This window comes from Nycticebus coucang, chromosome 14 (genome assembly GCF_027406575.1).
Source record: "Nycticebus coucang isolate mNycCou1 chromosome 14, mNycCou1.pri, whole genome shotgun sequence".
NCBI lineage: Eukaryota > Metazoa > Chordata > Mammalia > Primates > Lorisidae > Nycticebus > Nycticebus coucang.
Window position 1 is genome coordinate 6,140,453 of NC_069793.1, and position 26,145 is coordinate 6,166,597.

Here is a 26,145-nt window from a genome sequence, read left to right on the forward strand (position 1 = left end):
TAGTATTTCTTTTAATGCAGGTCTACTGGCAATGCATTCACTTAGTTTTTGTTCACCTGAAAACATCTTTATTTCACTTTTATTTTTGAAAGATATTTTCTCTAGATGTAGAACCCTAAATTGGTGTTGGGGTTCTTATGGACCCCAACCTAAGATGGTGGCAGACAGGGGAGATGACCCCAGAGAAAATACGGGACTTTCACACAAATGTAGTGCATAAAAACCTGAGAGCCTGGAGAGGCATACACAGTTTTTCATGCATGATGGCAGCTCAAGGCAGTACAGCCCTGGTCCTGCTTCTCAGGGGTCTTTTATTGAATGCAGCAGCAGAGTAAATGTGCAAGAATGTACAGCAGTTAAAGATAAAAAAAAAAGAGGAGCTCAAGGCCCCCAGGAAGGTTGAGTGAAGGGCAGCAGTTGGTTAAACAGGGACATAGGATAATGGAACATCCGACATCACCAGATGACCTATACAGGCAGAAGAGAAGGGGAAAACAAGACGAGCTATCTCAACTTCCCTAATTTAAACTACTGATTAGGAACCTAAAGGTCTTAGCCCACCTACACTGCTGAATCCCCCACGCAGACATGCCCCTGACTGGGCACTTTCCCTGAGTTGGAAGGCCCATGAGGAATTCAGCCTACTCGCCTCCCACACATCGGCAGTTCTTTCCTTTCATCAATTTGAATATGCCAGTCCATTGTCTTTGACTTCCATTGTTTCTGTTGAAATGTCAGCCATTTCTCTTAGTATTGATCTTTCGCAAGTAGATACCTTTTTTGTCTGGCTGCTTTTTACAATTTTTTTTCCTGGTCTTTCGTTATCATCAGTTTTGCTATGATGTTCCTCCATGGGGGTCTGTTTGTATGTATCCTGCATGGGGTTCACAGAGCTTGTCATAGCCACACATAAACAGAACCTGATGTCATTCATCAGTTTTGAAGAATTCTTGGCCAGGCCCTTTAAATATTGTTGCTTCATCCTTCTTTGATTTTTTTTGTTTTTCCAGTGCCCCAGCTGCACAGAAGGTAGGCCTGCTCACTGAGACTTGTGTACTCATATCTTTTATGATCTTTCTGTGTTTTGCATGTTTTTACATCTTTTTTCCTGTGCTTTAATTGTCATATTTTCTATTTCACCTATCTTTCAGTTTACTAATCTTCTCCACTCTATCTAAATCTGCTATTATACCCATCTCCTTTAGAATTTTCACTTGATTGTGTTTGTAGATACCAGTTCTCTAGTAAAATTCTCCACCTTTTCATTCACTTTCTTTGTCACGTTAATGAACATGTCTAATCTATGTATCTGGATTTGCTATTGGTCTGTTTCTATCATTCTTTGATTTTTGTCCTGTTTATTTGTTTTGTTTCTCTTGATTCCTTTTTTTAAAAACTGATCCTCAATGTTTATAATAATAAATTAATAGTTCATCAGTGATGAGATTTCTTTAGGGGCAGAAAATTTGTAGGAAAATAACTCATTACTAAGTAATTTGTCACCAATGCTTAATTTAAAAATATTCATTAATAAATAAGAAATAGACAACATACCCATGAGGAGACTAATGAGGAAGACGCATTTCTAGTGCTAAAATTACTTCTTCCTTAACTTGTTGTTGATGTTTAATTTATAAATAACTATTAGTACATGATAAACTAAGAACATACCCATGAGAAGACTAGTTAGAAAAAGTTAGAACCATGACATTGAGGGCTTATTCTAAATGTACCAAACGATCTCAATAAGCACGTGACTTGCTGTCTTCAGCAAGGAGTTAAGCGGAGCTGGGGGGTGAGTTCAGAGGCAGGATGACTTTCCTCCCTGCCCCCTGCATGCAGGGTGGACAGTAAAGAGCCCCAAGGTCCCCTGAGTAAGAGGGTGCTGTGGGTGGACATGCACACATCACCCTCCGTCCCTTTCTCAACATTGAAACTCAGAGGAAGCAAACAGCTATTTCCCAGCATGTCAGTTTCTGCAGCAGTCTCAGATAAGGGTCCTGGCTTCTCCTTTTCAGAAAACCATTTCTGAGTTCTGTGTTAGAGATATTTCCCAATGCGCCATCCAGGAATGACCATCCCATTCTGGCTTTAACGCTGAGGGTCAGAGTTAATGGCTTCTGTCCAAGGTACTGCCTCTGTCTGCACTTCAGTGATCTTTGTCCATCTCCACGTTCCCCAAGGTCACGGAATCCTGTTTGGATGAATCCTGTTTAAAGCAGGAGTACGGATGGAGACCCTCAGGGTGCCTTTTCTCACAGGTGTTGGTCACAGCTAGTGATGATTCGTGGAGATGCCTGTGGGAAGATGGAGAAGAAGGGGCTCTGCAGAGGAAGAAATGGTGATTAGGTGATTAGGTGCGGGCTATGTGTTTGTGGGTGGCACCGCACTCGAGTGACACTGTCCTCGTGGTTTCTTACTGGTGACTCTTTGATAGCTTGGCAAACGCAGCCTCCACCAGGTTTCTCCACAGGAAAGTTGTCCTGTGTCCTTTGTAATTAATATTAATTTGGGGGGAGATACTTTAAGACAATGAGGATCACATATTCCTCGTTCAATTTTTACTTATAATTTTAGCAGATGCTAAAGGTTGTGATGTAGCAAAAGCTTTCTATTCTCCCAAATATATTCACTTATATAAAGTAACGTTGTTTATAATATCTCATTGCTTTCACCTTTTAGTTTCAGAGATTTAGGGATACATGTGCAGCTTTGTTAGAAGGGTCGATTGTGCACTGGTGGTGTGGACTGTACCCCTCACCTGGATGGTGTACACTGTACTCAGGAGGTGACTGCTCATTCCTCACTCAGAGCACCCAGCTCCGAATTTGGAGTCTGCAGTGTCCCTTCCTTTACTTGGTGTGTCCATGATGTGCTCTCATCGTTTAGCTCCCACGTGTAAATGAGAACCCGTGGCACCTGACTTTCTGAGTTAGCTCTTAGGATTATGGCCCTGAGTTCCATCGACATTACTGCAAAAGATGTCTTCCTTTTTTATGGCTTGGGAGCATTTCATGGTATATTCATACCATATTTTCTTTCCTTTTTTCTTGATTCTTAATTATTTGACTCTGCTTCCTGGTATGTATGGTAGTTTTTATTGACCCTTAGATATTGTGTGAAAGATGTAGATGCTCTGGAAGATGTTTTCTTCTTCCAGAGAGGACATGGGTCTTCTTGGCAGACAGAACACCTTGTTTCTGTAAAGGTGGGAGATGATTTGAAGTTAGACTTGAGGATTTATGGAAGACCGCTCTCTTTCTGGATTCTTTTTTTTTTTTTGAGGCAGAGTCTCACTTTGTTGCCCTTGGTAGAGTGCTGTGGCATCACAGCTCACAGCAACCTCCAGCTCTTGGGTTTAGGTGATTCTCTTGCCTCAACCTCCCGAGTAGCTGGGACCACAGGCACCTGCTACAACGCCCGGCTATTTTTTTGTTGCAGTTTGGCCGGGGCCGTGTTCAAACCTGCCACCCTCGGTATATGGGGCCGGTGCCCTACCCACTGAGCCACAGACGCCACTCTCTTTCTGGATTCTTGATTGAAAGCTTGGAGAGTTTTCTGGGACCACCACCTCCTTGCTGGGTTCTGAACACCAATTTTTGTCTCCCCAGCATTGTGAGACTGCAGAGGTCTCCCACCGCCTTTTCTTCTCTTAACCCTTGCTCTCTACTTTCTTGCTCAGCTGCTCAGCCTGTGTCTGACCCACCAGGAGTCAACAGCCGAGCAAATGTGGGGCTCATTTCTCTGCAGTTACCTTCTCTTAGTCTTTGAGTCCTAGGCCTTGGTGGTTCTCCAGGTCCTTCTAGCAGCTGGGTGTCTCTGGGTTGTTGCTGTTGTTGATTTGTTTGTTTTTCAACCCAGCTTATATAGTTGCTCTTGACACAGCAGCTACTCTGTTGTGGCTGGAAGCAGAGCTCCCCATCGTGCATCTGAACAGCTCCCTCCTGGAGAACATGCCTTTGTTGTACACAGAGAAGAGTCACTGTGATAGTTGGAACTTCAGACCAACCACAGAGGAAAAGTCTGCTCCTGGGGTTGTACAATGAGCGGAGGGACCCTCCTCTGTGGCTTTCAACTGCAACACCTTAAGTAAACCACAGGACCTGTCAGGGCCTCAGTTTCTTCATCTGCAAAATGGGTCTAATAATACTTGTGTCATGCACTTTATAGACTTTGTGGGAGGATAAGCAATAGGGTCTGCAGCCAAGGATACTTTGGAAATAGAGAAATGATTGTTTATAATGAAAATGCAATGAGAAAACTCATAAAAGAAAATGCAGTGGACTTCGAATGTAGGGATGAATTCAGGACAAGAGCTACTTGCTGTGTGAAGGTCCTGCACCCCCCACTTACAAAGAAAGCAGAATGACCAAAAGCCCATGTGCACTGGTGGTGCATATTCTGGAAACACCACACTAGGATGAGTTGGGGAGGAGAGCTCAGGAACTGCTCTCCCTTCCCTTACTTCTGTGGGCTCCCTGCCTGTCTCAGTAAGGGTCGCTGGTCCACAGCATCACAGCCACCTCTGTGCATACCTGTTCTCCATGAGACCAGGCACGTTCCCAAACCTGCCTGCTCTCTGAGCCCCCTGAGGACCATCAAACACCTCCAAATGGGAACCTCCAGAATCTGTACTTTTTATAGCTCCTCAGGGTTAGAAGTGGCTATCTAGACAAGGATTTTGTAAACACTGGACAAGACACTGGATTTCCCATGGGTGGGAAACTGCCATCAACCAGAGTACGACAAGGATGTTTATTGAATGAAGGCAGCGGGGTGGGGAAGCTGTGATTCCCTCTCCTCCTACCCAGACCTATCAGGACAACTCCAGCCCCACCTTCTTCTGAAGACCCATGCTTTGCAGCAGGAGTGAGCATTTTAGCGGAGGAATTTTGCCTTTCTTAGACATAAAGTTAAATTTATGTTAATGCCAGTCTTGCCACACTTGGCAAGGAAGCCGAGCTGGCCCCAAGTGTCTCATCTTCTATTGTCTTGGCATGGTATCAAAAATGCCACTTTCCTAAGAGTACCATTGTGCTACTCTGGAGAATAAAGGTTCTCAATCCCACCTGCCCAGCTCCTCAGAATCCCATTTGTTCTAGAGAAATAAGACCTCATCATCTCGAGTCTTTTATTTTCTCTTCTTTTGATCACTTTTTGATGAGTCAAAATCAGATCACCACCAGCATCAAAATATGCCACTGGGGGCCCTGCACTGGCCCCATGGGGGATATTTTTACCCTGCTTCCCCCAGGTTTCTGCTGCCTCTGAATCTTGCTCTCTCTTTCCCTTCTTCTCACTTTTCTTTCTTTTTTACTTTCTCTCCCTCCCGCCTTCTTTTCTTTGGCTCCTCTTTCTTCTTTAGCTGGGAAAAAAGCCTTTATACGCGAGAGTGGGTCAGGGCGTACAGGTGGGGGTGCTATCTGCCAGCGTCATTTTTGCCACAGGTGCAGAGGTGGTTCTGTTGACTGCGTACAGCTGAGACCATCCCCTTGCTTACTGGGATTTATGGCTGATGGAGGGAAGGAAGCCCATGGGACTCTGGACAGAGTTCCTCCTGCCCCCATCAGGGCTCATGTTGACGGGTGTCTGAGCCGCTGGCCTCCCAGCCAGCCCTGCACCCTCACCCATCTGCACAGGGCTGGTCTCTAGCCACAGCAACACAGATGAGAAGGAAACTTCTCCAAAGGCCAGATGCTTATCTACAAAACAGGTTTCTTAGTCCCCATGTGGCCCCTTCTTGGTCTTAACCTTTTCTTTGTTCTTTGTCCTATTTCTGCTCTGGAGAGGTCATTTAGGTGGATGCCCTGGAAGGAGGTGAACTTTAAAACTGACCCCAGACCAGACAGATAGTAGTCCCTTCCCTGACTGTGCTGGTCTCAATAGTCAGGGAAGCATTCAGGGAAGAACTAAGTTAGTTCAGGCCAGACCAGCAGGAAATAAAAGTTTTTCTTATCTCTCTCTTTCCCCAAAACTTTTCCTTCTTCCCTTTCCCTTTGCTTGTAGATAGTTCTTCCCTCTCTCTACTACCCGCATCCCTAGGTGTCTGATGCTGATTGCCCTGTTCACCTATCAGAGGTATGGGGGAGTCATTTATACCTTAGTATGAATTAGATCAATGGTTTGCCTTTTCTCAGGATATTTGCTCTTTAAGTCTTACTGGCAAACATAAAGCTTAGGACTGCATTATAGACATTTGAGGGCAATTTTAGGGAAATGGGAGTGAGACATGTTGGGGGAGGGCTGATCTTCAAGGCACTCTCTAACTCCAAGCAGTCACACCAAGTAAGCTGCTAATCCCAAGGCCTTGATTAGTTTGTACATTGTTTATGCTGCAGGACATAGGATCTTAAAAATACATGGCTAAGAGTGATTTGGAACACACCCAAAAGCAGGGAGTAGAGAGAACTGGGGCTGCTTGGCTGGACAAGAAGATGCAGAGAGCTTTCTAAGACAGGTGACTCAATAGCTTTGTTTTGTTTTGTTTTGTTGTGAAGGAGCAATTCTATGTGACTCCAAATGTAAAAATGCAAGGCTGGCTTTGTGGAGCAGATTTCCTTTGAATCAGGCAGAGCTGTCCCAGAAGTAATCAGCTGCCTCCGGAGGTGGTGGGGTCTCCTGGGTTCAGCCATCATCAGAGGAGGCTTTGCACACTGCCAGGGTTGTGCCAGGTCAGATCCTTGGGGGCGAGCCCCTCCCCCAGCCATCATTCTGACAATCTGGCCCCAGCTGCATCGGTCCTCTGCTGGAGTCCCCTGGGAGCTCCTCTGGTCCCCAGAGAATGAGTTGAGTTTCTTCCTTGGCCAAAAGCCCCTGCAGCCTTGTCCCCACCCCCACAGCCCTTGTCCCCTGCTGTCTGTGTTCCAGCCTCCTGGCCTCAGTTCTTGTCCCGTCCCCATAACGCAAAACTCTTCCCTCCTCTGGGCCTCACACAGCTGTGCCCCCTGGCTCTTCTCAGGGCTGGTCCTCCCATCATTTTGTCCTCTGCTGCTCAGATGTCACCTCTCCACGGGGGCTTTGCATGGCTGGCCATGTCACATTGCCCCCCAGCACGGTTGCTGACCGCCGTCCCATATTCCTTGTTCCGAGGGGGTCGTCACGGTCCGATACTCCCGTCCAGGCGTCTGTATACCTCTGTGGCTTCTCCTCCTTGGCTCCGCCTCCTCCTTGGAGTGTTAGCCCCATGGGAGCAGGGAGGTGTCTGTGGGTTCACTCCGTGACCCTGGCTCCTGCTCTGTGTGGCACGTGGAAGTATTTGGTGAATGAACAACTGTCTATAGCAGTGGTGTTCAACCTTCCTAATGCTGCAACCCTTTAGTACAGTTCCTCATGTTGTGGTGCCCCCCAACCATTGCTAGTAGCAACAGAAATAATTTTATGGTTGGGCGTCACCACAACATGAGGAAATGTATTAAAGGGTCGCAGCATTAGGAAGGTTGAGAACCACTGATCTATTGTATGAACGAACGGGGGACTAGGAGGCCCAGTTTAGGAGTCCCTAGACCAATGGATCTGTGATTGCAATGAACAGTTACAGAAAGTGCCTGTGGCTCAGTGAGTAGGGCACCGGCCCCATATACCAAGGGTGGCAGATTCAAACCTGGCCCCCGCCAAACTGAACACTTACAGGCAGGTGGCCAGACACTGAGCTGCTCTCACGCTATTAGGTGGTGGCCGGCGGTCTCAGCGTGGAGCTTGCCTTCTGTGAGGGCCTGAGCTCGATGTTTTGAGCCCACTCCAAATATCGCAACAGCCTACCCCATTACTAGGATGGAGCTAGAAATGGGGGGATCCCAGAGCCTATGTGTCTTGTCCAAAGTCATCTGCAAGGTTGTATGGGTGCAGAGGGAAGAAACCCGTGCCTGGCTCGTAATCCTTGGGTCTGTGGAAAGTTCTGATAGATAAGTTAGCAATGCCTAACAGTCCTCTGGGACAGCCTTCCACACACATTTGCTGAGTACCTACTGTGTGTCAAGGGCACATCACGTCCTCCTCTCCCTGGTGATTCAGTGTGGAGGAGAGGGAGCAGAGGTAGCCTTGACTTTGGCATCCCCTTAGTATATCACAGTGATGATCTCTGCTTTCCAGTGGTGATTAAAGCACTTTCTGGGGCAGGGATGCCACCAGCCTCATCACTGTCACATGCCAGCCTCGCCATGATCAGACAGGAGAAGGTGTCACCAGGTGGTCAGCCTGACAGGGCCACTCTGCCCCCAGGCTGGACGCAGCCAGTGGGGCCTGTGAGTGCTTTTAGTTCAGCCGAGGACCTGCCTGCCCACTCTCAGTAGCCACAGTGAAGGGCAAACAGACACAGAGTGGCGAGTGACAGCAAGGCAGGCTGTTGGGCCCCTGGGGTCCAGGGTAATGACAAGTATGGACCTTTGGGGCTGTTTTTGGTCATATGTCTGCAAGTATGTTGCTTCACAGATGCCCCCTTGCCATTAAAAAGAAAGCACTAAAACCCCTCCTATTTGCACAAAAACAGGGTCTGGTTGGCTAAGTCTGCCTGAGGTTCCCCTATTCTGAGCAGCTGTGAATGTCCCCTTTGCAGGGGGAGGCCCACCCTGGCCACCATGGGAAATTGCCATCCCTATGTTCTGGGCACTTCTGCCCCTCCTCCCCCCGGGAGCTTCTCCCATTCTGACGTGATGGCCCACGAGGCGAGTAAGGTGTGCGTCACGTTTGTTGACGGTCGTCGGCCACTCACCTGTCGTCATCTCTGCAGGGGCAGGGGCGTGTGTACCTGCTCACCACTATTTCCTCAGTGCCTGGGATTGTGCAGAAGACACTTAGCAAACACTTGATGGGTACAAAGGCTGCCCCGAGCCTGCATCCCTCCCTAGCCCTCGGCTCAGCTCGGCCCACACTGGCCTCCTCCAGGCATTCCTCCAGCAGGGAGCCATTGTCCCCTCCTCTTGATCTTCCGGGTTCCCAGTGATCCTTGAGGGCTCAGTTAGGAAGCTGCTCCCTCTGGACAGCCTTGTGGAACTTGCGCGACCTTCCTCCCTGGCCCATTACCCTTCTCTGCAGCCCCTTTGGTTTCCTGACTTCCTGGCTGACCGCCGTCTCCACGCGGTAGGGTAGTGGTGGGGGGGGTCTGTGACCTTGGCTCACAGCTCAGCACAGGGTAGGACCTCAGTGAGCACTCCGCCTGCCCCTGTGAAGGGCACACTCCCTGCAGACCAGGGCCCTTGGGGTAGACAAGGCCTGGCTGGTCAAGGGGCTCCTCCAGCAGCTGGAGCGCTATCCCAGGCAGCCCCTCCAGCTTGAAAATGTCAAGACGACATCTCGTCCTGGCCCCAGGGAAGAAGCTGTTTGTGGAGATTCCACAGCTTCCCACCAGGAGGCAGGTGGCAGTGAGGGCTGCCAGAGTCGGACAAAATTGCACGTGGTGCTCTACTCCCAAACACCGATGGGTGTTGTTCATTTGTTCATTTGTTCCACAAGCATTGTGCTCACCTACTGTGTGCCGGGCTCTGCTAGGTCTGAAAACACAGCTGCAGAGACAGACCCAAGTCCCCACTTCCCTGGTGCAGAGAGAGAATAAACAGTAATGGTACCGAGAAGCCAGAGCGAGGGCTGAGAGCAGAGCCAGAGAAGACTCCAGAAAGGGGATATTTGAACAGAAGCCCCAGAGACAAGACCAGGGTGGGGAGCTTAAAGTCCAGACAAAGAAAATAAAATTAACTCCTATGAAGGGGAGTCTGTTAGGAGATGTGGGCTCTGCAACTGGTCTGGAGCAGCAGAGTGTGGGATACAAGGTGTCGCACTGGCCATTTAAGGAAAAACAGTCTCCCTTTATTTGGTTCCCAAGTCAACCAAGGCTGTGACAGGTAGCAGAAGGGAGCACAGGCTGCTACGAGGCTCCCACCTTGCAAGCCAGCCCCATGCATCACTGTCTGCAGGCAGCCTTCTGGCTCTGAGGCCCCGGGGGCCGTGTGCCCGCGTCCGAGCTGAGAGCACCGTCCCGTGCTCTGCTTAGTGATTACACAGGCCAGGCTGGGCCCTCTCAGGTCCTGCTCTGAGTCTCAGAACTGTCCTGAGGCAGCATGGCCCCCGCAACAGACTTTCCCTCTTGAAATGGTCCACACGACTTGGTCACACAGGGCCAGATCCATCTCCAAGCACGATCCGAGTTTCTCTTTGTCCCCTATTTTCCTTTTGGAAAGAATTGGGGCCACCAGCGTCCTCCCTGACCAAGCTTAGGATCAGCCTTCTCTTCCGAAAGAGAAGGCGTGAAGAGGGGAGGCATTCTGCTGAGAGACACAGCAGGACTCTGGGGCTCGCCCTGGAGGGCAGCTCGGAGGTCCCACCCAGTGGGAAGGAGACGGACAAGGAGCTAATGACGAGAAAAATCTCAAGATGTGTGAGCCGAAGATCAAACTGTAGGATGCAAATACCTAAGTAAACTTCCACTGAGAGATTGTTTTGCCTCTTGGGGTGCAGAAAAATGCAGGAAAAGGGGGGAGGGACGTATTTTGGTTTTCAGAGAATCTGATGTCAGATGTCATACTTCATGTTCAAGAACAGAGAAGCCACATCTCAGGCTTAGCTTTTGGAAAGTAATGTCTTTGTTAGAGGCAGGCTTGGCACATACCATGGAGGACAGAGTGGGGCCCTCTGCACCCTCTGGGGGTCTATGTGACCACAGATCTTGGGTGATAAGCTGAGAAATCTCAAATACTTGTGATTAGAGCATGATTCCAGCTGGGTTGTGGAACTGCGGGAGCAAGTCACATACTTTGGATCCATTTGTAACCTTTAGGGATGAGCTGGGTGGGGGGGGTGTACACATGTGTGCATGTGTTCACATGAGTGTGCAGGCATGCAGCTGCTAACTCAACCAATGGACACGACCGCGGGGGGTTATCTACATAAGTGAGGTGACTGAGGGGCTGAGTTAATTCACTGTTGGTCACTAATGCATTCCACAAAGACAGGAGACCACCCTGGGTCACAGAGGCCATGCTCTCTCCTGCTCCCCCCACCTCTTCCAAACACTCCACTTTCGAAGAGCAAATGCACTGGGGCCCAAACTTGTCAAATAACTGATCAATCTTGTGCCTCTTCTGTAAGTCCCTGTGGCTAAAATCACTGTCAGGCCTGAAAATCTGGAGCCATCAAATCAGGACAAAATAACTTGTGTCTGACATTGTAGCAGAGGCAGAGCAGGAGAAACAGACAGAAAACAAGGCAATGAAGTGATTTATGCAGGACAGAGAAGGCAGTGAACTCCAAGGGAAAGGCAAAGTCAGGGAGGTCTAAGGCGGCAGGGGCAACGACAGGTTGTGAGCAGGTGAATGAGCAGCTGAGTAAAATGTGAGAGTGGACAGATGGGCGAGCCAACAATAGCAAGAGCAAGTGAGTGAGACTATCTATCAGATAAGCCAGGGTAAGGAGCCCGGGGACACCAGCTGAGGTGTGGCCCAGACCCTCATCTTCCCAGGGAAGGCAGCTTGGTTAGACCACCGCCCCCACCCTGCTTTGTCTCAGATCACTTACCCAGCGAGTGTCAGGCCCACTGTCGTGTAGGAGACGGTCCATGTACTATGAGCACAGCACGGTCCCTTGGAGGATGGCCTCAAGTGTCCAGGCATGTTTCTGTTGGGTATAAAATAGGAGCTCTCTCTTACCACCCACATTTCAATACCTGTGTGAGCAGCTGTGTAATCAGATATGTCTTGTAATTAAAGACTACCCCATCAAAATAGTTCAGGAACAGGCCTCCAGCTGGCCTTTAGGAAAATTGACTTTCTCTAAGTTTGTGCCGTACAGCTAAAAATCTGATCAACTGGCCATTTTTCCTTAAATAACAGAAATGCCTTAAATAGCAGTCATTCTTAACCTCGAGATCTCCCTATTTCATGTTCATTATTGCAATTTTAGAAAACACAGAAAACTATAAAGCAGAAAATAAAAGCCACCCAAATAGTTTTCCTTAAATAATAATAAAAGGCTCTCTTGCTAAGCTGTCCAGGACAGTTGTTAGGCCCACATCTGGCATTGTGACCTAGAGACATGGTGGCCAGTCTGAATTGGAACTTGCCACCAGGATCAAAAACACACTAGATTTCAAAAACTTAGTAGGAAAAAAAGAGACTGTAAAATGCGTCCTTAGTAATTTTTATATTGAGAACATGTTGAAGTGACATTTCTACATAATAGCTTATATAAAATAATGCATTATTAATTTCACTTATTGTCACCCTTTTTCATGTCACCACTAGAATATCTGAACGATACATGTGACTGGGATTGTGCTCCCGTTGGGCGGTGATGTTCGATGGGGCCCAATAACTTACTCTTTTGGCATACACAAGTGTTCCAGCAGGAGGGGAGGTTTTGGGCACCCAGAGGGGTTTTAAGGTTCTGACTGCCCAGTGTGGGATCAGGAAGATATGTGGACAAGGTGGTGAGCTTCCTGGCTTGTTCCATTGTTCATTTCTCCCACAATCATGGAGTTTGGGGGAAGATAGCAGCCATCCCCCTGGGAGATGCTTGTAGCCCGGTGACTGGGCTGCAGGAGACCCCAGGCCACGGCAGAGGCCCCAAGGACAACCAGCAGCTTGGCACTGAGATACACGCATGGGCATGGACACACCGTGGACTTTCAAGGGAAAGGCCACGGGCAGCCAAACAAAACTCTGGAATGTCTGTTACTATAGTCATTGGGTCTCACAGGAAAGCTTGGGATCCCCCGTGAAGATGACTAAGCCTCAAAGTGTGTCCAGGGAGCTCTGGCTTCCTTGATCTTCAGAAGAGGCTGTGAGATCTCACAATGGAGAGTGAGAGCCGCGGGCAGTCAGGACCTGTGAGGTCACACAGTGCAGAGTGAGAGAGCCGCGGGCAAACAGGACCTGTGAGGTCACACAGTGCAGAGTGAGAGCCACAGGCAAACAGGACCTGTGAGATCACACAGTGCAGAGTGACAGAGCCGCGGGCAAACAGGACCTGTGAGGTCACACAGTGCAGAGTGACAGAGCCGCGGACAAACAGGACCTGTGAGGTCACACAGTGCAGAGTGACAGAGCCGCAGGCAAACAGGAACTGTGAGATCACACAGTGCAGAGTGAGAGCCGCGGGCAGTCAGGACCTGTGAGGTCACACGGTGCAGAGTGAGAGCCACAGGCAAACAGGACCTGTGAGATCACACAGTGCAGAGTGACAGAGCCGCAGGCAAACAGGACCTGTGAGGTCACACAGTGCAGAGTGAGAGCCGCGGGCAAACAGGACCTGTGAGATCACACAGTGCAGAGTGAGAGCCGCAGGCAAACAGGACCTGTGAGGTCACACAGTGCAGAGTGAGAGCCACGGGCAATCAGGACCTGTGAGGTCACACAGTGCAGAGTGAGAGCCGCGGGCAAACAGGACCTGTGAGGTCACACAGTGCAGAGTGAGAGCCGCGGGCAAACAGGACCTGTGAGGTCACACAGTGCAGAGTGAGAGCCACAGGCAAACAGGACCTGTGAGATCACACAGTGCAGAGTGAGAGCCACGGGCAGTCAGGACCTGTGAGGTCACACAGTGCAGAGTGAGAGCCACAGGCAAACAGGACCTGTGAGATCACACAGTGAAGAGTGACAGAGCCGCGGGCAGCCAGGACCTGTGAGGTCACACAGTGCAGAGTGAGAGCCGCGGGCAAACAGGACCTGTGAGGTCACACAGTGCCGAGTGAGAGCCGCGGGCAAACAGGACCTGTGAGGTCACACAGTGCAGAGTGACAGAGCCGCGGGCAAACAGGACCTGTGAGGTCACACAGTGCAGAGTGAGAGCCACAGGCAAACAGGACCTGTGAGGTCACACAGTGCAGAGTGACAGAGCCGCGGGCAAACAGGACCTGTTAGATCACACAGTGCAGAGTGAGAGCCGCGGGCAAACAAGACCTGTGAGGTCACACAGTGCAGAGTGAGAGCCGCGGGCAAACAGGACCTGTGAGGTCACACAGTGCAGAGTGAGAGCCGCGGGCAAACAGGACCTGTGAGGTCACACAGTGCAGAGTGAGAGCCGTGGGCAGCCAGGACCTGTGAGATCACACAGTGCAGAGTGAGAGCAGTGGGCAGCCAGGTGTGAGGTCACACAGTGCAGAGTGAGAGCCGTGGGCAGCCAAGGCTGTGTCGTCACACAGTGCAGAGTGAGAGCCGCGGGCAGCCAGGTCTGTGAGGTCACACAGTGCAGAGTGAGAGCCGCGGGCAGCCAGGGCTGTGAGGTCACACAGTGCAGAGTGAGAGCCGCGGGCAGCCAGGTCTGTGAGGTCACACAGTGCAGAGTGAGAGCCGCGGGCATCCAGGTCTGTGAGGTCACACAGTGCAGAGTGAGAGCCGCAGGCAGCCAGGTCTGTGAGGTCACACAGTGCAGAGTGAGAGTCATGGGCAGCCAGGGCTGTGAGGTCACACAGTGCAGAGTGAGAGCCGCGGGCAGCCAGGACCTGTGAGGTCACACAGTGCAGAGTGACAGAGCCGCGGGCAGCCAGGGCTGTGAGGTCACACAGTGCAGAGTGAGAGCAGTGGGCAGCCAGGACCTGTGAGGTCACACAGTGCAGAGTGAGAGCCGTGGGCAGCCAGGACCTGTGAGGTCACACAGTGATAAGTGAGAGCCGCGGGGAGCCAGGTCTGTCAGGTCACACAGTGCAGAGTGAGAGCCGCGGGCAGCCAGGGCTGTGAATTCACACAGTGCAGAGTGAGAGCCGCGGGCAGCCAGGGCTGTGACGTCACACAGTGCAGAGTGAGAGCAGTGGGCAGCCAGGACCTGTGACGTCACACGGTGAAAAGTGAGAGCCGCGGGGAGCCAGGACCTCTGAGATCACACTATGCAGAGTGAGAGCCATGGGAGCCTGGGCCTGGGGTGTTGGGACCATCACCTGGCCCCAAAGATGGGTCTTCAGGGAAACTAAGGGGCTCCGCTGGTCATCGGCCCTGGGGAGCGAGGTAGGTTTGCGGCACTCGGGTCCCCCCATGCCTGAGGGAAGACGGAGGGAGGCGGTTTGAGGGGAGCAGTCCTGGTGAAGTGTACACCCTCTCCACGGTGCCAGGCCACCCAGTTCCATGCCAGTTCTGTGGTCTTGAGGCCTCGAGTTACCTTTAGCCCCTCAGACCACAGGGCAGGAGCCCATGACTTCTCTTTCTCTATCAGAAGCTGCATCCGATCTAGGGTCTAATACACAGCTGGGGACAGGAGGAGCTCAGAATTGTCCAGGTATCACAGATCTCTCCAGAGCACTGTAAGGTCAGATAAAGGCGGTCTGCAGGCACCAGGTGGAAGTCCTTTATCCTCTAGGAGGGCACTGGTGAAGGGGACTCGCCTGGCAGTCTGAAGCTCTTTTCTTTGATCAAGCCCTAGAAAGAAGAGTGAAGCCCGTGGTGCAGGGTGGCTCTCTGTTTGAGAGGAGGGGGGTCAGCCTGGCTGTGACACGGAGTTTCCACTGTCTGCCTGGACAGGGAGGCCAGGTGGGGTCCTGCCTGAGGGGCTTCTGATGCCAAGGCATTCACCATCCTGAGAATTCATGCTGTGACTCCCACAGAGTCACAGGGAGGAGGGAACAGTTTGGGGCTGTGGTCTGTACTTCTTGCCACACTCCAAAGAAAGGACCCACTTGGGGGCATATGTGTGAACCCACTGGCAGACATGGGTTCATGTTTGGAAAGAGCTTAGCTCCTGGTAAGCGCTATACAACTGCTCATTCCATAAACATACATGGGGAAAACCTACGATGTGCCAAAGATGAAAAGGACGGTGCAGGGCCGCACCTGTGGCTCAAGGAGTAGGGCGCCGGTCCCATATGCTGGAGGTGGCGGGTTCAAACCCAGCCCCGGCCAAAAAAAAAACAAAAAAAGGACGGTGCAGAAATAAAGCTGGAAAAGGCGGGCGGCAGGACAGAGGGGCCCTGAGCGTCTGGGTCCGTGGGGGCAGAACTGAGGTGAGCTAAGCCACCTGAGCTGGACGAGAAAGACTTCTGGGAGGAGGCGACCTGGCTGGGCTGTGACCTGCCCCAGGCGTGCTTGTCAAGTTCTTGGGAATTCTCAGGGGGCAGTCCTTGGATTCATAAAACACATGAAGAATCTGAAAACCCTCCTATGGAAACGGAATATCCATGATTCTGTTAGAGGGGAAAAAATCCCCCAGACAGAACTTCATGCTTTGGCTGAGCTTCAGGAGCTCGGGCTGGCTGTTTCTGTGCCTGGAGTCTCCCGCCACGCTGCAGCTGGCGAGCCCTTGCTCGGCGGCGCTGACCTCATGTGAAGGAAGGAAATGACGGGGCCCAGTCTTGCGCCCACTGTATCTCAGTTATAAATTCCCCAGGCGCGTCTTCCCTAGTGATAATCACAGCCCGAGTTGAGTCTAGCAGGCTATTTCCTATGCCTGTGTGTCCTCTCTGTCCCACCCGGGCCGCCCACGGGGTGCAGCCTTTGTGGGAGCAGGCACCAGTGGCCGTTGGCACTCGCAGTGGCCCTGAGTCATGGCTGCTCACTTCTTCCAGGCTCCTTCCCTCTCCCAGGGCTGTGGTGAGTCAACAGCACTTATTAGGCTCCTCTGAATGCAGAGATCTCTACACGGCAAGCTGCTCTGTGTAAGGACAGCCAGTCTGAGGGCGGAGCAGGCTCGGTGACACCTCCACCAACCGGTGACAGCCTGGGGCACCTCTGTATTTTCATTTTGTAAAGGCAAACCAAACCTCCTTCCTCCTTCCTACCTCTCCAATCCTGAATGTGTAGTGTGCAAGTGTGTACATATATATGTGCCTGTGTTGAACTCACGGAGTGAGCCCTGGTTTGGGGTGGTCAGGAGACCTCAACTAAAAGCCATGTTTGCCCTCTTGCCTGACCCTAAGCCAAGTACATCACCTCTCCAGAAGTGCTCACCTGTGAAACGTGGGGTGATAGATCAGCCTCCTACATTGTTGTGAGTGCAGGTGAAGACTCTTGGCAAGTCTGAGAGCAGTGGTTCTCAAGTGGGGGGGACTTTGCCCCTCAGAGGACATTTCACAATGTCTGGAGACATTTTTGGTTATTGCACTGAAGTGGGATAAGAGGGTGCTGCTGGCATCCTGTGGGTAGCGGTCACCAGGGGGGTTGTGAAACATCCTCCAAGACAGCCCTCGACCCCCAGGAGTGACACAGCCCCAAATGTCGGTGGTCCTAAGATTGAGAACCCCAGCTTAGAGCTCCATATGAAAAGAGGCCATTGCCACAATACCCTCTAACCCAGTCTCACCACAGTCCTCACTCCTGCCTGGAGGGAAGGCACTTCATCATCTCATTTTATGAAAGGGGAAACTGAGGCACACTGGGTCCATCCAGTGGAGCTGGGTTCTGTTTGGGTGCATGGTCTTTTTTTATTCTTTTTGAAACAGAGTCTCACTCAGTCCCCCTGGGTAGAGTGCCATGGTATCATCATAGTCCATGGCAACCTCAAACTCTTGGGCTTAAGCAATCCTTCTGCCTCAGCCTCCTGAGTAGCTGGGACTATAAGCTCCTGCCATAATGCCTGGCTAGTTTTTCTATTTTTAGGAGAGATAGGCTCTCACTTTTGCTCCTACTGGTCTGGAACTCCTGAGTTCAAGCAATCCATCTGCCTCAGGTTCCCAGAGTGCTAGGATTACAGGTGAGAGCCACCGTGCCTGGCTTGGGTCCATAGTCTTGATCACCAGGCCCTGCATCCCTACCATTCAGGGCACCCTGTTCTGTCTTGCTTTGTAAAGCTTGGTTTGTAAAGCCCAGATGGCCAGGTGAATGCTCAGACATGTGCCCTGAGGCCAGGCAGTGGGCACAGGGATGAACACCCAATGCTGTTGGAAAGGGCTTCCCTGTTCAGCCTCTTACAAGGAAGTTCCTCCCCAAAAGCACTGCTGCTGCACACTCTGTCACTCGAGGCATGCACCCCCACTGACTGTTAAAATGTCAGCAAAGACACAGGTGTCCATCAGTGCATGCCCCAAAACAATGTAAAGGGCATCTCCATGGTGCAACAGGTGAGCTGTGAAGCACGGAACTTCCTATAATAAAATATACCATTTAGGATAATTAGACTTTTTTTTTTAACTATCTCATGAGTGGGGAATTAATCCTGCTGACAAAAATCTGTCCTTTAGGATTTTTAATGATGAAACTCACTGAGTCAAAAAGTAGAAGATGAAAAATTAATGTTTAACCATTTATGGAGAGGGCCTCTATATATGCAATTAGTGACTCAGAATGGAGAGAAAGAATTCCAATAAAATGACCTGCAGGAGCCCAGCGGGGCCGAGAACAGGTGAGCAGGCAGACTGAACCATCTGCAGAACAAAAGGGGACCCCAAAAACTGGTCTTGATTTAGGAGATACCTTCACTTAGAGACATTCTCTTCTCCCTCTCTATTTTGGGGAGGCTATTGCTTTTACTTTTTGTTGATCCCTGAAATCCTAAGATCTAAGACCCTCCCCCCAGCCAAGAATTTCTACACTGTTCACTAGAAAGACTTGGGGAAAGGGGCAGGTGAGAGGAAACAGAATTCGGGGACAGGAGCCAAAAAAAAGGGAATCTACTGGAGAGGCAGCATTAGCATTTTACAGGCAACCAAATGTCTTGAACCTGGCTAAGGCATAAATTGCGGAAACAAGAGGTTAGATACCATTTTTCTTCAGTAAAGCTACAGGGGGTGCTGTCCGTCCAGGAGAAGGTAGGGTGCCTGAGAGATTGTTGCCCCCCCCCACACACACACACACTGGACAGCCCCCAGAGGGATTTGAGCACTAAGCCATAAGTGCTAGCCCAGCCCTAGAGCCCTCGGAGGTCAGAAGCGTCAACTCAATGTTTGGGAACACCAGTGTATCCAGAATTGACTAATTACATTTTTTACTCTATTTTTTCACAAATTATACCTTGTCGAGTTCTGAAAGATGCTTGTGCTGCTGTTGTTACCCCTGTCTTCTTGCCACTTGAACATAAATTTATAAAGATAGTGCATTAGGATAACACAATGCTAGTTGTTTACCAACAAGGATAAGAAGATAAAGTTACATGATCTTTCTGCCTATGGAATTCTTCTCCAGCCCTGAAAACTTGAACTTTTAGGGGCAAAGGCCATGAACGACTATTTGCAGTGAGGATTGGGCCAGCCTTGGGCACTTCTCCATACCCACTCATGCTGTCCAAGGTGCAGACAAAAGGTCCTTTAAGATCACTCAGCACCATTGGCACCACCAGCCTGAGGACTGAGTAACCGTCTTACACCTCTCCAAGTTCAAGGAATTCACAAGCTTGTACCTAAATGGGGGAGTCTCACAAGGCACCAGGAAAGGGGAGACGGTGACAGTGACCAGATGCCAGTGTTAACAACAGCAGTCACCATTGCTGAGCCTAACGGAGGCTCTGAGGCTGAGGAAGCCGCAGGGCTACAGAGTGCCAGCACTGGAACCAGACGCCCCCATGTCTGCCTACCCATCCCCTCTTGACTCCAGACACATTCTCAGAACCACAGTGTGCCTATGACCTCATGACTTTGAAAGGCAACTTCCATTACTTCATGATTGCTTCTATAGACCCTAAATGTTCCTAAGTGGCCATTTGACGAGCAATTACTATTATTATTATTATTATTATTATTTTGAGACAGATTCTCACTACGTCGCCCTCGGTAGAGTGCCGTGGTGTCATTAGCTCACAGCAACTTCAAACTCCTGGGCTCAAGTAATTCTCTTGCCTCAGCCTCCCAAGCAGCTGAGACTATAGGCGCCCGCCACAATGCCTGGCTATTTTTGGTTGTAGTTGTCATTGCTGTTTGGCAGGCCCCTGCTGGATTCGAACCCGCCAGCTCCGGTGTATGTGGCTGGTGCCCTAGCTGCTGAGCTACAGGCGCCGAGCCATGACAAGCAATTATTGAGAGCCACCTGTATGAATCTGGCAGACAACGCAGTGTAAAATGGAATGGAGTTGAGGAAGTGCTGCAGTAGAGGTTCTGGAAGGTTCTTTGGGCAGAGAGGTAGAATTCAGGATGACACACCGCAGGAGGTAGCATCTCCTGCACACGTGAAGAACTATCAGGATGACAGGATGTGGGGAGGGCTGCCAGCATGGCCCCTGGGGCTAAACCTGAGTGTGGCTGTCCCCTGGGGGCCTGCCTCCTCCTCCTCCAGAAGAGATGGAGGCTTAAAGACCTACCATGTGTAGGGGTGGGGAGGAGACTGCAGGGTCCTGGAATGAGTTCAAAGGCCAGGTCCCTCCCTCAGGGAGGCAGCAGAGCCCCCTGCAATCAGGGGAGGCAACTCTGTGGGAACCTTGCTGGCCTCAGAAAACAGGGACTGTTCCTTGGCCTTCCTAAGCCTAGGTCTCCCTCTGCAGAGTGACAACTGGCATCCTGCCCTGGCAGGTGTGGATTTAGATGAGAGGATGATACACCCTTACATGGTGTGTCGGGGACCTGCACGTGGTCACAGAAGGCTGAGAGCTCCACGACCGGGCGCCAGGGTAACGTCAGTGGGCTCCAGAGAGAGGATTCCCCAGGGGTATACTCCTGCAGGAGGGAGGGCAGCTGGAGGGGCGGGTCTGCAGGAGCCAGCACGGCCGCCTGGAGGAGGTGAGGACAGAGGGAGTGACAGCAGTTTGCCAGGGTGGAGGGGCAAGGGGGAGGGAGAACGTCCTGACTTCAGTCTCTGAAGTTTCTCTCCCCTGCAGAGGTGACCCACAACAGAATTGTGGCCACTTGGAGACTTTTATTTAAGGTAGAAGCTATTCGAAGTCCCCTCCCCCCGCTTCCCCGTATGAAAACCCTTTCCACCCTCATAAATCCAAAGGGGCACTTTCCCCCGGTTAAAAATAAAACTTGGAGGGGGCCCCGCAGGAATGGAATCCTTTCTTCCTGTGTTTAAATTTCTACGGAAAATCTGACCCGCGTGGCCGCCTCCCCTGCCATAAGCGGGCGGAGAGCGCTTATATCTTTAAGGAGAAGAAAGTCAGGCAGCGTCCAAGTTCCCAGCCCGGCGCGGGAGCTGCCCGCGGGACTAGCAGCCGCCAGCGGCGCAGTCGGCCCCGGTAAGGGTGGGCGCACCCGGCGCACCCCTCACCACGCACCAGGCGGGCCGGGCGGGCGGAGAGCGGCGGGGAGAGCGGGAGGCGGCCACGTCCCTGGGCCCCGGCGCGGACAGGCCCGGCCCCCTGCGAGCGCGCCGCGAACGCTGCCGTCTCCGCTTGCAGAGGCCGCTGGGGCCGTGGATGGGGAGGGCGCGCCGCCCGGCGGTCCCCACGCACAGGCGGCCACGATGAGGGTCAACGAGAAGTACTCGACGCTCCCGGCCGAGGACCGCAGCGTCCACATCGTCAATATCTGCGCCATCGAGGACATCGGCTACCTGCCGTCCGAGGGCACGGTGAGTGCGGGCGCCCGCAACCGGGGCGGGAGGGCCGCGCACCTGCGCTGCGCCGCGCCGGGAGGGAGGGAGCTGGGCGGCGGCGGGGCCTCCCGGGACTCCCGGGCGCGGGCCGCGCCCTCCGCGCGATGTTGGAGGCGCCCACCCGCGCACGTGTGCCGCGGGAAGGGCGCGCTGGCGCGGGCCAAGTGTGTGCGCTCAGCCGGCACTCTGCGCGTCCGGGGCGCGTCACCCACCCTGACAAACGCAGTGTCCGGGTCTGGCAAGGTTGGCGTCCCTGCTCCCAGCCGCTTCACTCTGGGTCCAGAGCCTGAGCGACAGCGCCTGGCTGAGGCTGTGGGTGGAATGGCCCATGGCCAGGCTTACCTGCCTGCCGGTTGGGGTGGCTGGAATGAAGGGTGGGGATCTTGGGCTAAGGCCAAGTTGGTTGCCACCCCAGGAAAGTGGTAGCCACCAGGCCCCACCGGGCATCACTGGGCAGCACCCTCTGGGATGGGGGACCGCTTGCCAGGGGCAGGAGTTGTGCCCAGGGCGCTGGGCCCAGCCCGGAACTCTCAATGCCTGGGGCAGCTGGCAGGCGCCTGGCAGTCGAGATTGCTTTCTGCACTGACCCCTGCCTCTGCTGGGCACCTAGGCCTGGTTCAGGTTGTGGCCAGGGTGGGGACACTGATAGGGAGCCAGTCACATGATTGGGATCCCCAATCCCAAGGTCCCTGGTACCCCACCACTTTCCTTGGGACCATACCCAGCGGTCATAGGGATCCCCAGGTTGGGAGAGTAGAATTCACTCAGGAGGGGTTTGGTTTGAAGGACAGAATTTGTCTGAAGAAGATAGTGCTGTGAACTCACTCATTCTTGGGGGGGTCAGGGAGGCAGTGCTCTCTAGGACCTAAGAACAGAATCTCCTCCCTTCCTCCTTCCCCTACTGACCCCCCAAGGCTCCTCCCTAGGCACCGGGCCAGCTTCAGCCCCTTAGGGATGGCCTTAACCATCTTGGCCAGAGGGCCCTGGAGGGGGTATGCCCAGAGACAAGTGGGAGGGAGCAGGGGCAAAGTTCATACTTTGGGGCCCAGTGTTCCAAGCAAGGCAGAGACTTAGGCTTTGGTCAGGCCTTCTACTCCTTGGGTCACAGTGGGGGGCTCTGGGTGGCGGTGAGGGGCTCCTAGGGAGCAGAGCTTGCAAAGAATTAGGGGGGCAGAGATGGAGGGGATATGGCTGGGACAGATAGGATTGGCTCCAGACGCTCAGGGCTCATGATTTCAACAAAGCTATAAGCTAGACTATGCTGGTCCCTGGTCACCCACAGAGAATGAGATAGGGAAGCCTCTGCCTGTCTGGAGCTTACTTAAAGAGTTGGGGTGGACTGTTCCCCCATTCCCAGCAGTGACAGACACATTCCCATAGTGCTGGACCAATGCTATGTCTTAGCTCAGTTAACTCTCACAACACATGGGGTGGGTGCTGTTATTATGGGTAAATAGACGGAGGCCAGGAGGGACAGATGACCTGCTCCAAGTTACCCACCAGTTGCCAGGACAGCGAGGAAGGGTCTGAGACACAGGCTAGCTAGCAACAGGAAGCTTCTGGAAGAATGGACGTTCTAGGGAGGGAGCTAGTTATACCCATAAGGGGTAAGGATGAGGTCTTCAAAGAAGTCACATATATGAAAGCCCAAAGTGGGAACATGGGACACCAGTTAGGAGGCACAAGATAATGGTGGTGGCCGATGTGACACAGAAATGGAAGTCGACTGGGTAAGACATGGCAGTGAATCAGATGTACAATAACAAAGAGAGCCTTGATGAATAGCTTTGGAGTTTAGTTCAGAGACCCATTGCTTATCCAGACTCAGAAATCATTGGCCCCCCACAAACCCAGGAGGGGACTGCAAAGTTTATTAAGAGGAACGTTGGTCCAGAAGAGGCCATGGACTCTTTACTTTGCACTTTGTCTTGTGGGCATGGAGGACTGTGACTACAGAAAGAAGCATGCTGCTGGTGACATGGCCACAGATGGGTGCAAGCAGCAAAGAACTTGGCTGTGTCAGTGCCGGGCAGGCAGCACGGCAGGAGCACTCCCAGGGCATCCCCGCGGGGCTCCAGCCAGCAATTGTTGCTCAGTCATTGCCCTGAGTCACCCAAGAAGGCTCTGTACTTGTGAAGGCCAGAGGGTGTGGGCTGCAATTCAAAAAGTTCCTGCTCTGTTCCCAGACCACATAGGAGCATAAATCAGCCACAGAATAAGCCTGTCCCCCCAGGCTGCCAGGCCTCTCCTCTCTCTACCACTCCCCACGTAGAAGGGTGAAAATCACTTCATTGTTCTTTACAATGAGGTATAAGAAGAAATGACCTAAAAGCCAGAGGCCAGGTTGGATGCAATTTATTTCATTAAGTCTATTTGTGTTAATCTTTGAGTGTTTCTACTTCCTTCCTTCAAATTGGCGGGTGTCCGTGGCCTGGGATCTGTGTGTCCCAGACAAGCTCAGACATCGCAGAGATACCTGCTTCTCTAACCTCTGCCTACCTGCGGAGATAAGAGCACTTCCCTGTTTATCTGCATTTGGAGATGATCTGCTCATAGATGGTGGAGTGTGCCCAATAATCACAAATTGATTTATAATAACCTAATTTTAAAAATTGGGGAGATAAAAGTAAAGTTTAAAACGGATGTTCTATAATTTGAAGAGTCCCAAAACCGAAAGAAATTTTGCAGGTCACTGATTCCATTGCCCCATTTTCAGAGAAAGTGAAGGTAGTGGATTCCCTACCACTAGGGAATTCTGTGGTATTTCCTTCAGAAGTGTGAATTCAGTTCCAGGTGCTTCAGCTCCAGATAAGAGGTCCCAGGACAGCATCCAAGCCATAGACACGGGGCTCCTTCCTACTCTTCTGCCCTTTCCCAGGAGTTTGGGGTGGGCACTGATAGAGGCAGGTATGGACCGGATGAAGGCTGCTCTCCCACTGCTTGTGGTGCCTGGGACAGGGCTGCTGTGAAGGGCCTTTGTCCCTGACATTTTCCTGTGTGACCTCAGGAAGTCATTTCTCTCCTACCATTTTCCTATCTTCCGGGACCATTTCCTCTCCCACATACATAGATAGGCAGGGTGTAATACTCCAAATACTTCCGATCTTCCATCCCACATTCTATGCCCACCAGAATCCTGTGACCTACATCAAGATTTGTCGACCTCTCACAGCTGAGAAGACTGAGGATCAGAGTATGAGAGGTGGGGTATGTTTAAGTTGCTGGGCTGGCTGAGCCTCAGCTTCTGTGTCCCTGGATCTGATGGCCACTACCAGTGACATTATGTAAGACCAAGCCCCTGTCACTCATCCATGCATGCCTTCCTTCCACAAGCACACACTTGGTGCCAACCGTCAGATGAATAAGAAATCCCTCATCAGGCAGCGCCCATAGTTCAGGGGATAGGACACCAGGCACATACACCCAGGCTGGCAGGTTCGAACCCGGCCTGGGCCAGCTAAACAGCAATAACAACTGCAACAACAACAACAAAATAGCCAGGCATTGTGGCGGGCACCTGTAGTCCCAGTTACTTGGGAGGCTGATGCAAGAGAATCGCTTAAGCCCAAGAGTTTAAGGTTGCTGTGAGCTCTACCTAGGGTGACATATTGAGACTCTGTCTCAAAAAAAGAAAGAGAGAGAGAAAGAAATCCCTCACCCTCAACAAAGTTGCACAAGGGGTCGCCTCTCTTTTCTTACCAATACAGAAGCGAGAACATTCTGAAGTTCTCCAGAGCCTTTGCCTTGGGAAGTTCTGCACAAGGTTGAACCCACATCTCTCCCACGGCAATTTAAATCTTGGCCTTTTTGTCCTATTCTAAACAAGAAAAGCAGTCACTCTGTGGGAGTGGGACCTCCATTGTCCTTACTACACATCCACCTGTCTGGCTATCCCCAAGCCCAGCTCAGTGCTGCTCTCCAGACCGTGGGACCCTCCCAGACCATGTGGAGTTAGAAGAGAGCCCACACTTTCTGTTGAAAGGTTGCTGACCACTTACACTTACTCAGGTAGGCTCGTGCCCATTTTATAAAAGTAAGGCCGGTACAGATCACACAACTTACCTCAGTTTCACAAGAAATCCATGGTGGAGCCAGGCCCTGGAACCCTCTCCTATGCTGCCTGCTGCTGGTCCCAGCATCACACCCAGCTCCTTTTGTGAGTGTTTAGAGTCTGTATTTGGCACTGCCATCATCTTTCACTTGTGGTCCACTCTGACCATGGGATTATAGATGGTCCCTCCCCTAGTTCTTTACCTGTGAATGTATCTCCATTCTCAAGTAGAGCAACTCTTGTCGCGGACTCACTGTGTACAAGTATATGCCAGGTCCTGATGAAAACTCTTTACAACAAAGACTGACACGTCTAATTCTTCCAGCAACCCTATGAGGGAGGTCTTAGGGGATATCAGGGGGCAAAGAGACTCAGCTCTGTGCCTGGGTAACTCGGCTGGTGAGTGGCAGCTGGTGGTCAGAGAGGGTGTCCACTCCTGGTAAGTTCTATGGTGCCTCTCCCTCTGCTTTGTGTGGGAAGTTAGGTGATATTTCTGTTTTCCCGAAGACTGTTAGACCTCTGAGAGTAGGTGTATTCCTTGATAGGGCCCCAGTGGATACATCTATGCTGTTGTTCATCTTGAACCTGGTGACCTTTCCTTTCTCACCTAGGTGGAGAATTCTTGGCCACTCCCTAGGGTAATCTTGATCTCTGGCTTGTGGGACCATGTTGAATTTCCTTCCCTTTCTCTACGAGTTTGTTTTCCCACCAATATTAGCCTTATCCCTGCCC

General features: G+C 51.6%; 1 protein-coding gene across 11 annotated transcripts in view; it reads left to right on the forward strand.

The window, feature by feature from the left end:
- Nucleotides 1-26,145, forward strand: part of ANO1 (anoctamin 1) — a 177,276-nt gene that overhangs the window by 65,782 nt on the left and 85,349 nt on the right. For 8 of the 11 annotated variants that reach the window (XM_053560128.1, XM_053560129.1, XM_053560131.1 and 5 more), the window contains exon 2: nucleotides 21,166-21,338. In XM_053560128.1, the coding sequence (XP_053416103.1) occupies nucleotides 21,166-21,338 (173 nt within the window). Of the gene's footprint in view, nucleotides 1-20,313; nucleotides 20,440-20,642; nucleotides 20,694-20,887; nucleotides 21,004-21,165; nucleotides 21,339-26,145 lie in introns of those variants that run through there. The other 3 variants (XM_053560132.1, XM_053560133.1, XM_053560137.1) reach the window with 3 other exon arrangements.